Below are 13044 nucleotides of genomic sequence, written 5' to 3' on the forward strand. Positions count from 1 at the left end.
CTTTGAAGGGAAGGCATTCACACATATTGCACTGGAAAGCCAGTTAGACAGCTAAGGACAGGCACTGCAAAAGTCATTGTGCTGAGCAGGGAGATGCCTAAGCCTCCCAGTAAGCTATTGCAGTGTTCCTGATAACAGCCTCTCTTAAGACACTTTGGATCTAAAGATTCACAGCTGAGTTTCTGTCTCAGCTACAAGATTTTACAGTCAATGTCAGAGAGAGGCTTACCAACACAGGGTGAACTCCTGAATAACAAGGTCTTTATTACTCTCTGTTATGGTCCTATAGAAAAGAGCAGCGATGCATGGTAAGGCTGAAACATTGTGCAACTTGTTTGGAAAATGGTTTAAGAAAATCTAAATTTTAATAAATGTTAAAATTGATAAAGATTCATCAAATTAGTAAATACTGACAGATTTGATACAAGAGCTAAACTTAGCTTACCCACAAATTATTGCTGGAACAAAAATATTTGAGTGTGTTACTACATATGTCTACCATTATGATTGCTCAGATCAAGTCCACAAACCATGTTACATATTTAAATTTCTGATATCGAAATTTCGGTCATGCAAAGTTTTCGAGCATTTCTAATAGGATCACACTTCTGTGTTCACATTAGACACATTTAATTTACTGTGATGTTTTTAACTCATTGTTTTGACATTTCTGCACAAAAATTACAATACCTTCAGAATTATAAAATACAATCAAATCAAATCAGCTTGAATTTGGAGAAGCAACACACTCAGAAAGAATCAGAAATCAAGCTGCTATGGATAAAGTTGCACTGTGGTGAGGCCATCACTTTCATCTTCAGAAAGCCACCTTAAGGAAAAAACATAAAACCTGTCATAAACACAACACATGTAAAACTTAATAAACAGACAACTCATGAGAGCCTGTTTCTGCACCTTTGATCTTCTAGGAGAGCTTTTACATTGGTTTATACAGAAGCAGAAACCAACCTGAAAAAAAATAGTGATTTTTTTTTTTAATTTTTGTTTTAGTATCCCAATATATGTAATTTAAAAGTGTAATTAACTTTATGGGTATATTTATGAAATATACATTCATTTTATTTCTTGGTCATATGGGTAACCTGTAGTTCACCACAAAGAGTGACATAAAATCAGGATAATTCAGAGTAAGGAAACCTGTTCTGTGATAGCAGATTATTGTTCTGGTATTCCATTCCCGTGACTGTTTATTTCTCGTGTCTCTTTGTTGGTTCACAAAATACTGAGTTGCATAGTGGGCTCAATCCTTGCTCTGTAAGAGCCTATGGAGGTTTTACTGTTGATTATATGGGAAATAAGCCTGAGTCCAAAACTCAGGTAGACTGGTGTTAACAGGAACCATGGATACAGTGGAATTAGTATCCAAAGAGAGTTAAAAAGCTTCTAACGCTTTTGGAAGGTTTATAACAGTCTACCTCATGTGGTAAGGAGGTAGTATGGGAGGGATTCCTAGACATTAGTATAGCATCTATTGCACCTTTCAACATCTGGGAGATATGGCGGAAGCTAAACACTTCCAGGTTGAAACACAACTAATCTTGGCAGCTAAAATTGCATATAGATGTCACAGAGCCTAGGAAAGGTGTGATGTGTAAGGTAGACAACAGGCATTTAGATGGGTTAACAAAGGATTTGGGTTTTTCAGTGATGAATATCTTTTAGAGACATCGTTTGTACCAGACGAGTCTTTTGATGAGAGAATGAACCATTCCCCATTTACATGGTAAGCTTGATGAGGAGCTCCATGTCTCAGCTGGAAGAGGAACATGAACTTACAATTTCCTGTATTTTAGGGGTGCCCCAGAGCCTCTGGGTCACTGAGTACTCTGGGGTTAACCTCCTAATCTCTTCTGCTAAAATACTTCCATTTTGGGTGAGTTGGTATACACCAAAGTAAGCATACATCTCTAACCCACCAAGGCCCCTGTTAAATGTCCTAGTCAGCAGCATGTAGAATCAATCTGTGCCAGTCGCTCCCCCACATCAATGATGTGATTCGAGTTCTTATGCCAAATGGGTCTCTTACATACCTTTGTCGTTTTACTACAATACTTTAAATAAAATTGAAAAAAAAATCTCTGGAAAAAAAAATGTTTGTTGCAAGCTATCTTTTTCAAGAATCTTCCTCTGACTGGTGTGATCTGAAAACTCTTACAAGCAAAAGAGATGGAGTGGCATCAACTGAAATTCCGTTATGGATTGTGTTTCACAAAGGAGTGATATTCTGGTTTAAGGATTTTTGTCCTGTCCACTAACTTAAATTTAGGTATTTGGAAGACTAGATAGTATCTGAGCATGTGTTTGGAGAAAGTTAAGTGAAGTTTAATGTTGTCGAAAGAAGTTTAACGTTGTTAGGGTCATTAACAGCCTCACATTCTCGTGACTTAGACTGTAGAATACAACTGACTATCCAAAAACCAAAAAAGGGACTTTTTTGGGTTCAGGGTTGGGATTTGGCTTCCGTCAACTGTTAAGTTTAGAGACATATTTAGGGAAAGGATAAATTAAATATTCTTGGCTGCCATTTCTGTTTTCAGACCACCAGGTAACATTCCTCTCTCTAGATACAGGGAACTTGTAAATTTTCACACTTATGTGTTCTCCAGGTGCATTAAAAAGCTGATTTCCTCTTAGGAAGACATGAACATGTTTGCTTCAGATGCTTATTCTGAAATTCTTCAAGCTGTGAACTGTACACTGTAGTGAGCAGTCACTCCAAATATACCCTTCAATTTAATTTCCAACTTTTGAAACTGTACTGTTTCAGTTTGATGCAGACTAAAGTGCATCTACTTTTTGCACACTAGAAGTCCTTTACACCAGTACTCCAGAATCCAAATAAATTTAGAAATTTAGATCATCATCCTCCTACATCACATCATATAAAGCTTTCTTTTGGTTTTATCTTATTTGCTGAATATATTTTGGACCCATAGTAAGCAAACATAGAAACAGAATGATTCTAATGTTTTAATGTTGCCTTTTTTATCAATAAGATACACTCCTTTTTCTCCAGTTTTTTATCTATACTGCCATATCCTAACATCCTCCTTTCTGTTTCCCTCCCATGCCTGTTTGCTTATCCATGATATGTTTGTCAGAGCCACATATGCATTAATACTTGTATAATGGTTTGCCAGACACCTTCTACCTTTGAAAATACATACAAATACCTTCTCTTGGCAAAGGCACTAAATTGTCTCTCTCCCTTCTGCAGTCATTCAGTTTTAATTTCTTGGAAAAATATAGTGTTTTCTTCTAACAATTCTTCTGACAAATTAGTTTGAAATTGGCCAAATGGTTCAAAAGTCTTTGGCAATGGACTGATAGCAACACAGCATGGTATAAAAAAGTTCTTACTGTTTTAGAAAACCAGAAGAGAACCAACTGAGAGACTAAAAAGACTACTACTAATTCTTATGGAGAAGAAAACGGTTTGTACAGAGTGATGATGAACTGATCTGCTGACCTGTTACAGTAGAAGCAATACACTGAATTTCTAGATGCTTCTGTGATTTCCACTTTTTCCAGAAACCAGTCACTTGCTGTAGAAGGAAAAAAAAAAAAGGAGAAAATTTAATAAAACCAAAACACAATTGGAGTATAAGAAGTGTTTCTAATTTCATTTCCAAACCCCATGTGGTTCAATACTTCCAAGTGTATTCAACATCAATAATAAAACTGAAATGTAGATAATTCAAATTACTACCAGCTTCTCTCAGTTTTATAGGGAAGGTCTATGATGTTTTTGACAGAAAATGTAATGGAAAATTTTTGTTACAACTTATTTTTCCATATTGAACAGAACAGGCAACAAGACAAATGAAACAGAGTGCATGGTAATATTGAATACGTTCTTGAAAACCCAATTTGTCCTTTTTCGTACTTGGAAATGTACTCCACATGGACCCCTGGTGGGCATTCTACTACTCCCTTCTAATTAATATATTGATATGTATATAAACCAAGTGGTGAATCTGAATGCTCCTTATAATTCTATCTCTCCAGTACCGTGATTCAGAATAGCATCCCCATTTAGGCCAACACTCACATCTGTTTCAGCTTTAAGAATGTATTAAATATTATACTATAATCTCCTATTTTGCTGTGTGAAAAATATCTTCATTCTTGTGATATAGAATTTTATTTCATGAAATATTAAAATATTAAGATTTTAAAACCAAAACTTTTATATGTATATATATGTATACAATGTTTTTGCTGATATCTTTAGTTGTGTTTGCCAAGGCAAATATTAATGACAATATTTTAAAACTAATTAGGACTATATTGCTATTAGCTGACTACCTTTTAGCATTCTTTGCATGTCCTACAGATAAAGAACTATATTCTATCAAATTATATTGGTTTTCAAATATTTGGACAAAGTTCTAAATAGGCTAAAACCAGTAAAAATATTTTATTTGTAAGTAGACTAAAAATGTAATGTGAAAATATTTGTAAATTGTTTCAATTTGAACAAAATGTAAATGCATTGCAACTTTTCTCATTTTTCTTTGGCATTTTCAAAAAAATAGTTGGTATAACTAGGCCATGAATGTGTCTAGGTTTTCCATCTTCAATTCACAAGATTCATTTATTGATATTGTGAAGTACTTTTGGAACTCCTTTAATGAAATCTTGTGAATGGTTTAATATATCATAAACTCTACTTGGAATATATGACCTTTCATGAAATCTCTAATTCATAGTCAGGATTATCAGCAATAAAAATTTACAGTCTCTCAAATTTACACAGCATTTTACAAGAGAATATAAAGGTTTGTTTGTGCTCTTGAAAAGATCAAAATCTAATGCTTCCTCCTTTATTGACAAAACTCCAACAGACACCTCTGAAATATCCAGGTATGGAGAAATCCAGAGGCATCTAGGAAACAGATGAAACATTTCAAAGAGCTGTTACATTTGAGGAAGCTTGTGAAGGTAACAGCTGATGTGACAAGAGACACTTGGAGATAATTTCAGAGAAAAATTTAGAGGAAGGTAGTCTGTAAGATGAATTGACACACACCAGCTGTGCTAGGAAGGCAGTATTGTGATGTTGATCAGGGCACAGAGAGAAAAGATAATAATTTTGTTGATAGTTCGGGATCCAGGAAATGAAAATTCAACCTTTTATTTCCCCTACAGACCTCTGTGCAACTCTCAAAGTGCCAGAAGTCTGCCGGTGTAGAGTTTCATTTCCACACTGGGAATCAGTCCTAAACTGAATTGTGTACATGCACAGCAGGATGAAAGTCAGGAAAAGGATCTTATTTATTACAGGTATTTCAAGAGGTTTGGTAATTTTTCTGTTTGAATTTTCAACAACATGACGTATACAATGTGACTGGTACTTTGGAAAAAAACACCAAACCTGTTCAACTTTTTCCAAATAAGAACTGCTATTTGCAGAATTTTGCTTGGTTCATCCTAGAAATGATAAACCCTTGCCACTATATAGTGCATCATGAGCTTAGATTAATCAGATTTTATTAAACCTAAAACTCTATTTCTTTGAGATGGGTTAAGCAAATTTCACCTGACTAGAGTATCTCAATACAATCAGACCTTTTTGACTCAAGTTATACATTGCCTGCAAATTTAGTTTATGTATTTGTATGTCTCTATATATTTGTATATATCTGATATCTGTATATTCCTAGGGTTTTTTAGCACAATTAAATTTAAGCTCAAAAGATTATATGCTGTAGTCACCCACTTAATTTTTATGTAAAATTCAGGTTTTAGAGGTTACCTGTAACACACTGTACATAGAAACATTTTACGTCGTCATGTGTGGTTACGTACTATAGCCACATCCTCACCTAACATCAGGGCAAGACCTGGTGCACACTAATGTTCTCCTCACACTTCCACAAGAAGAAAAGCCCTATGTGTGTGAGAGGGAGCTACAGCATGCTTTGACCAGAGTGCAAAACTTGCTCAAATCATGGAAAGTTTAGCCTGCAGTTTGAAAATTCAATCCTATCTTATGTAAGACATCTAATAAGGGTTTTGGCTGAGCAATGTTTGAAGGATAAAACCATCTGAGGTTTATGTTAACTTGATCTCTATTAGAAAAAAAAATTCAAATTAAAGTCAAGGGAAATGTGATAGACAGAGGGGGTGAAAGCAGGCGCAGTGAATCTGACCTCATTTGTACACAGATTTGTATTAGCTAGCTGTAGCATAGTATGACTTCAAACACCTTTCCAAATGTCAGGCAGATCTTTAGGCAGAAGATTTTTACAAGGCTACTGAACACAGGCAGTATACTCACCGAATCCTTTCCCATCGTGACCAATTTCAATTGAATACAGGCTGCCTAATCTTTTTGTCTTAATCTTGAATGTATCGACCTTTAATATTAAAATACAGTTATTAAAAATATTATACCTATACCAATGTTTGGAAACTTACAAATTTATTTAGGTCAGTTCTGAGATTAATTCAAATATAATAATACCAATTCAAAATAGATGAGTCACAGATGATTTATTTTCCATACTGAAGATGGTGGTATAGATCCTGTCCTACTAGGTCTCAGTTTAAACAGAAAAAATTCACTTTTCAATTTATAGTAGGACAATCTCCACCTCTTTCCTGACTTTTGTCTACCAGAAAAACATTTTTTGGTCTCATGAATACTCAACTGATATGGTCTTCTAAAATGTTATTTAGTATATAATATATAAATAAACATTCAAGAATATTAGAGAGAAAGGCTTTTGCTACACGTACCATTATGTCTCTCTAATAGTATCTACTTTAAAATATTACCTTGTTTCATATTGCAGATTTTTTTAAAATGAGATTCTTTTTTCATAAGGCATTTGACACCACTGGCTACCCATTGGCTTAGCTGGATTGCTAACAGGATTTCTATGTATCTACTCTTCTTTTTCAAAAAGTAGTGACACCTCCTGTGCAGTAGTAGGCAAAAGGAAATACTGCTCAAGACACTTTTTTTAGTTGCTCCTTGTGCCTGTAGTTAACCAGATTTATTAACCTCCTCAGTATGGAAGACAATTCATGGGTAAAGATCTTTTAGAAGATAGTCACAGATATCCTGGCTGAAGAAACTTGGACCAACTGCAGGTAAAAAGATGTTTAGTAATACTGAAGAAAATGAGGTACATCTCTTAAGGAAGATATTTTCACTTGAGTTCTAATTATTCAGTCATTACCTTTCAATAAATCCACAGGAGAAAGATATGGAAAATATATATATATTTCTTGTTACTTAAGGGTAACCATCATTGTACTCTGTTGCACAGGTGGTGACTAAATGGAGCAATTGCTTTGTCGGAGTAATATGCTTATTAAAATAGGAGAACAGTCAGCTAAGGTACTAGGACATAATGCAGAGAGTCTGCATTATTATGCAAATATCTGTATCTGAATTATTGGGTCTCTCAATAACAGCCTAAAGCAAGATGGATATCAGAAACAGGTTGATGTGTATGGTTCCACTTTATCTGGTTATAGGCTTTTACATTCAGTGAGGCTCACAGCATCAGTTTCTATGGCAAAGTAAAATGATGGGATGTAAGAAACTGATGTATCCTCATGCACAATATTCAAAGTTTGTGCAACAGCATGGGATATTGCACATATATGCACATGCACAGGCAATGCATGTTGTGCATTTCAGAACAAGGAAATTAATAACTGGGCAGATAAGTGGATGTAATATGAAGATGTATTTGGGACTAAGAGACAGAAGAGCAACAGAGACAGCAGAAGTAAAATGTCCCTTGGTTACTCTGGTGAAAAGGTGAAACAGAGATAGCTGAGAAAAAATCTCATCTAATGACGTGGAAAATAGAATAAATACCTAAAGTTCTCTAAAAAACTTGCAGAGATTTAAAATTTGCTTTTCCAGTACAGAAACGGACACAACTTGTAAAATCTGTGTACTCACCTTTCCTCTTTCAAAGGGGTTTTGATGCTCTAGTGACTGAGAGAGTTGAAATACCTCAGATTTGTCCTCATTCCCAAATAAAATAATATGCACATTGGCATCAGTCCCTGCTCCCCTTTTGTCACCTGTGTACACTTTAATAGTATACTCTGTCACATTTCTTGCTTGACTTTCTTCTTTATTTAAGTTGTTATCAATGTCATTTTTTTGTTTATCTCCTCTAATAACAAAAGATCTTGGGATATCTCTCTGTATTTCAGGCTTATTTGCACCCACAGAAAATTCTCTGAAAAACAAAACCACATATGATTTTGTGGTAAGTAAATCATATGTTAAATCAAAAAAATCCTATGAACTTATGTGGAACAGTTAAAGATGGATTTATTTTTCAAATATCTATTTACAGAACTGCTCTGATCCTTACTTTGATTCAGTGTCTGCTCAGTGTTTTCAGCTATTACATTTTAAGAAAACATTGCTAGCTTTACATAATATACTTACCCATTCATTTCAAATACATAGATAGGATGCTCCTTTGTAGCTTCTTTCACTTCCAATTTTTTAATGTTCAGTTTGCAGTCTACAAAGAAGGAAATAAAGTTAGGTAAAAATGTTGCATTGCATGTCAAGAAATTAGGTAGACTCTATTGTTGGTATAATGGTGTCATTCCTAATATATTTAAACATCATTTATTAATTAATTTATGAATGCCAACAATTGAGTTAAAAATGTTGGAATCACTACAAGATTCTTTATTTTGTTCCTATTTGTAAACCTCAACTTAGAAATTTAGGAGTAAGCATTTCCTTTGTCTTAATTAGTCAAGCAAAGGAGTGTTGTCTTCACCATCCTTGGACAGGCAAGCAGAAGAGATTCAGCATGACTGAGGCAGGCACATCTGAGAAAGAAGAACAGAAATACACATCTGGTGTTTCATCCTCAGCAAATGGTTGACAAAAGGGCTGGAGCTCTATTCCACACGCAGCACAAAGAATTTAGGTGGCAGGTATGAAGAAAGTTCAGCAACTCACTGTATCCCTCTGCTGTTTGAGAAAGATTGCACTCTGACTTACACTACCTTTTGAATTTTCTGCTGGGGGTTTCACTTCAGCTACATGGCCTGAATCTCTTGCCACTAGTTAGTCATGAAGACTACTCATTTTCCCTTCTCTTCTATTATTTGTCGCTTCAGCCCAACAAACTGCATTCCAATGTCTTCTACTACTGTTTCAAGTAGTCAATAGGATATAATAAGACTCCTGTGCAGGAATCCAGGACATTGTGTTACACTTACAACCTGCCAAGATAGTGCAGGGAGTGAGTCAGAAGCTTCAGGAAGGGATCTTGAACAACCTGATCTTAAAAACCTGCTCAGATACTGAATGAAAGTATAAATATATTAGAGCAATACTCTGCCTGGGCTGACCAGTCCTGCAGGATACACCTGACTTGCTTGAAGACAGGGAGGCCCCACAGAGAGACCTCGAAAAATTAGAGGACTAGGCAATCACCAACCCTATGAAGTTCAACAAGGGAAAGTCCCAGATTCTGCACCTCGGATGGAGCAACCCTGGATGTTCATACAGACTGGGGAATGAGATGGTGGAAAGTAGCACTGTGGAAAGGGACCTGGCGGTCCGGGTCGACGGCAAGTTGAATATGAGTCAGCAGTGCCCTGGCAGCCAGGAGGGTCAATCGTGTCCTTGAGTGCATCAGGCAAAGCATCGCCAGCTGGTCGAGGGAGGTGATTGTTGTGCTCCGTTCTGCACTGGGGCAGCCTCACCTTGAATACTGTGTGCAGTTTTGGGCACCACAATATAAGAAAGATATTAAGCTGTCAGAGAGTGTCCAAAGGAGGGCAATGAAGATGGTGAAGGGCCTTGAGGGGAAGCTGTATGAGGAGCAGCTGAGGTCACTTGGTCTGTTCAGACTGGAGAAGAGGAGACTGAGGAGACACCTCATGGCAGTCTACAACTTCCTCATGAGTGGAAGAGCAGGGGCAGGCACTGATCTCTTCTCTGTTGTGACCAGTGACAGAATGTAAGGGAATGGCCTGAAGTTGTGTTGGGGGGGTTTAGGTTGGATATTAGAAAAAAGTTCTTCATCTAGTGAGTGGTTGGGCACTGGAACAGACTCCCCAGGGAAGTGGTCACAGCACCAAGGCTGACAGAGTTAAGAAGCATTTGGATGATAGTCTCAGGCACATGGTGTGACTCTTGGGGATGAGAGTTGGACCGTGCAGGGATAAAAGATGGACTCTATAATCCTGTGGGTCCCTTCCAACTCAGCATATTCTGTGATTCCATGATTCTGTGACCTTAAACACTAAAGAGCTTTTTTGGTTTTCAGGATTTTTGATTCAAATCTTGGTCCAAACTAGTCTCAGTACAAACAAGTCTAATTACAATAGAGACACCCTTACTCATCTGAAATGTTTTATCATCTAAATAACTCCTCTGGAAGAAATCTATTATACATCTAACCAATCCTCTCTTCATAAGACACAGAGGCAATAAGCCCAATGTCCCTCCTTTGTGAACTGTGTTTTCAAACCTGAATGGAAAAGTCTTGCCTGTCATGCTCTCTGTGATGCCCTTTGGCAACACACAATTGGCATATTCAATGACTGTCAGTCAGACAGATGGCCATAGTTAACTGAAGCTATGGGGAACAAAAGCAGAGAGCTTTATGCCTTGCTCCCCACAACACCATAGCAGGACTCTCCCTCTCCTTCCCTTCCCCTCTGTAGTAACTGCAGCTCCACACTGTAGCCCCTTGGAAGCCCCTAACAAACAAGGCAGCCTGTGCTGTGGTACAGCAGTGTTGACCAGCCAATGAGTATGCACACGCTTACTGCCCAAATCTTACGTATTTGGTTGAAATTGGGTGATGAGTCTAAAAGGCTTTAATGAAGAGTCTACAGATAGGCAAACAAAAAAAAAAAAAGACAGATAAAGTGCAGACATAGAACCCCTGTTTTCCTAGAAAACTGTCTGAAAATGATCAACTGTAATACATAGTAAGTAATGATTTGCAATTATATAGCAAATTTCATTAACAGACTTAAAAAAAAAATTTAATTATTTTTTTAAATATTCCCTCATAGCATGATAACCATTCTATAGATGAGGCAAAGAGATGTTAAAGTCATGACGACTTTAAGGAAGTTCAGTGGCAGAACTTGCTGACCAACAAATAGAGGTAAAATTCCCTTACAAATGCTACAGAGAGAAAAGAGAACAGCTGGAAAAAATAGTGAAAATAATTGAATCAGGGAAGGAATATTAAACAATACCAATTTCTTACTTGAGTTATAATTATTCTCCTAGATCACTTATTAATAGATGATGTATTAATTGCAGAATATAATTATTCATCCTAATTTTATGTTCTTCTTTCTTTTATGCAATGGAATAGTTTACTTTCTGGATGCAATAATGATATAGATTTTAGATCCAAGGATTTTAATATATCAAAAGGTAGGATTTTACTTTATAAAATATTACCTTTTCTAGAAGTAGCCAAAGGAAATTAATTAGTATTTAACTCTGGCAGTGATTTCATTGACTTTAACAGGATGCTAGCTGTGTGATTCACATCACTGACTTTAGAAAATAAAAAGTACTTTACCTGTTTTGCTGCTGATCAAAAGAACAATTTTGTCCAGTTCTCCCAAATCCACAGCATCCACAGTAACTAAAAATGACTAAAATAAAAGTATTCAGTATTGCAATCTCAAACTATATTACTTAACTGTATAGGAAAATTTGAAAATAATATATAGGAAGTACAAGAGTGGATTAAAGGGTAAGTTTTAAAGTACTTTAAGGCAGTGTACCTCATTTTCCTCTCCATGCTGGACATTCTGCAATGGCTGGAGAAGAGATCTGTCCCCTGTGTCGCCACGACTACCATATATACATGCAGTCACGTGCACTAAATTTCTCTCACTCAAAATATTTCCAGAAAATACTGTTAGATGATATGTAACCACTGCAATATCAAGCAAAAAGAGATCTTGACTAGGTAACAGTTCTGCAACATCTTCATGTGGCAAGCAGAGCTGTCAACAGTCCCATATGCAGCAAACAATGAAAATGACCTGGAATCCGTCCTGGTGATGAAGCTGGGAGCAGCAGGTGAAAGGGCCAGAGAAGGGCTGAAAATAAGGCTACAACATACGTCCAAGGACTGTGCAGAAGACTGGGACATAGAGAGGAATAGAGTAAGATGCACATCTGAAGTAGCTCAAACATGATCTGAAGTGGACATCCTATGCCCGTTATGGCTGGAGGTTCCAGGTGACTTTGGCCAAGGCAAGTAAGATCTGTTGACTTATCATGGCCCTGATACACTGTAGTCAAGTAGAAGTTGCATTGCATGAACTTTGTATCAGATCATACAGTGGATAGAACTGGCAGAACTCATTGTACAATTGGGCAATTGAGGAAGACTAATGTAGGCAAGGGCAGAGAGCTAAAATGCTTCAACAGTGGTCTTCCTTCAGGTAGTGCGATCAGATTATCATAGCATAAACATAGGCAACCAAGCTTTTGTCTCTGTAGTGTACTGAATAGATTGGAGAGAGGAAAGATGAAAGAAATCTCTGAAAAGAAGTTACATACAATAAGGGTAACATATATGAATGCTACAACTCCGTTAATTTTTTAAAATTCAAATTATTTCATAATCTCAGTGTGAATTACAGTTCTTTTTTAACTTTGTGGAAATAATCTATTTGAAAGTAGCATAACGCATTTTTATTTCACCTTTTCAATATTTAATTGTTTTGCCTTAAAAACTACAGATTTGCAAAATTCACCTTCTGTACAGCCCTGTATGTGAGAGGAGAAAGAGAGCAGCATGTCATCCCTGGGGATTCCTGAGGTGTTAGCATCTCAAAGGGAGGTACAGTGAAGAGAAACTATTTATGTATATATTCAGCTGGAGGCCTCTGCCCATTAATACACCCAAAGGCACATGTGTTCACAGCCAGATCTTGAGGGTCTGTACTGTATTTTATCAACTGTGTTTTGATGGTTTCAATTAGCCATTAGCCTATGCTTCATCACAATCCCAAATACGAAAAAAAAAG

General features: G+C 36.5%; 1 protein-coding gene and 1 long non-coding RNA gene across 2 annotated transcripts in view; both read right to left on the reverse strand.

Annotated features, from left to right (window-relative positions):
• Positions 1 to 499: 499 nt before the first annotated feature.
• On the reverse strand, positions 500 to 6358 carry LOC108505298. The gene is made up of 3 exons (XR_001877453.1): positions 6305 to 6358; positions 3491 to 3566; positions 500 to 829 (listed from the first exon to the last, which is right to left on the reverse strand). It is a non-coding gene; the product is annotated as an uncharacterized LOC108505298 (long non-coding RNA).
• Positions 6359 to 7071: 713 nt separating this feature from the next.
• LOC108505097 (lipoxygenase homology domain-containing protein 1) overlaps positions 7072 to 13044 on the reverse strand; it is a 127943-nt gene continuing 121970 nt past the window's right edge. The window contains exons 36-40 of the mRNA XM_017830776.1: positions 11788 to 11942; positions 11580 to 11655; positions 8450 to 8528; positions 7949 to 8234; positions 7072 to 7116 (exon numbers count right to left, since the gene is read on the reverse strand). Coding sequence (XP_017686265.1) covers positions 7072 to 7116; positions 7949 to 8234; positions 8450 to 8528; positions 11580 to 11655; positions 11788 to 11942 — 641 coding nt within the window. The remainder of the gene's footprint in view (positions 7117 to 7948; positions 8235 to 8449; positions 8529 to 11579; positions 11656 to 11787; positions 11943 to 13044) is intronic.

Source organism: Lepidothrix coronata, unplaced genomic scaffold (genome assembly GCF_001604755.1).
Source record: "Lepidothrix coronata isolate B3197 unplaced genomic scaffold, Lepidothrix_coronata-1.0 Scaffold6, whole genome shotgun sequence".
NCBI lineage: Eukaryota > Metazoa > Chordata > Aves > Passeriformes > Pipridae > Lepidothrix > Lepidothrix coronata.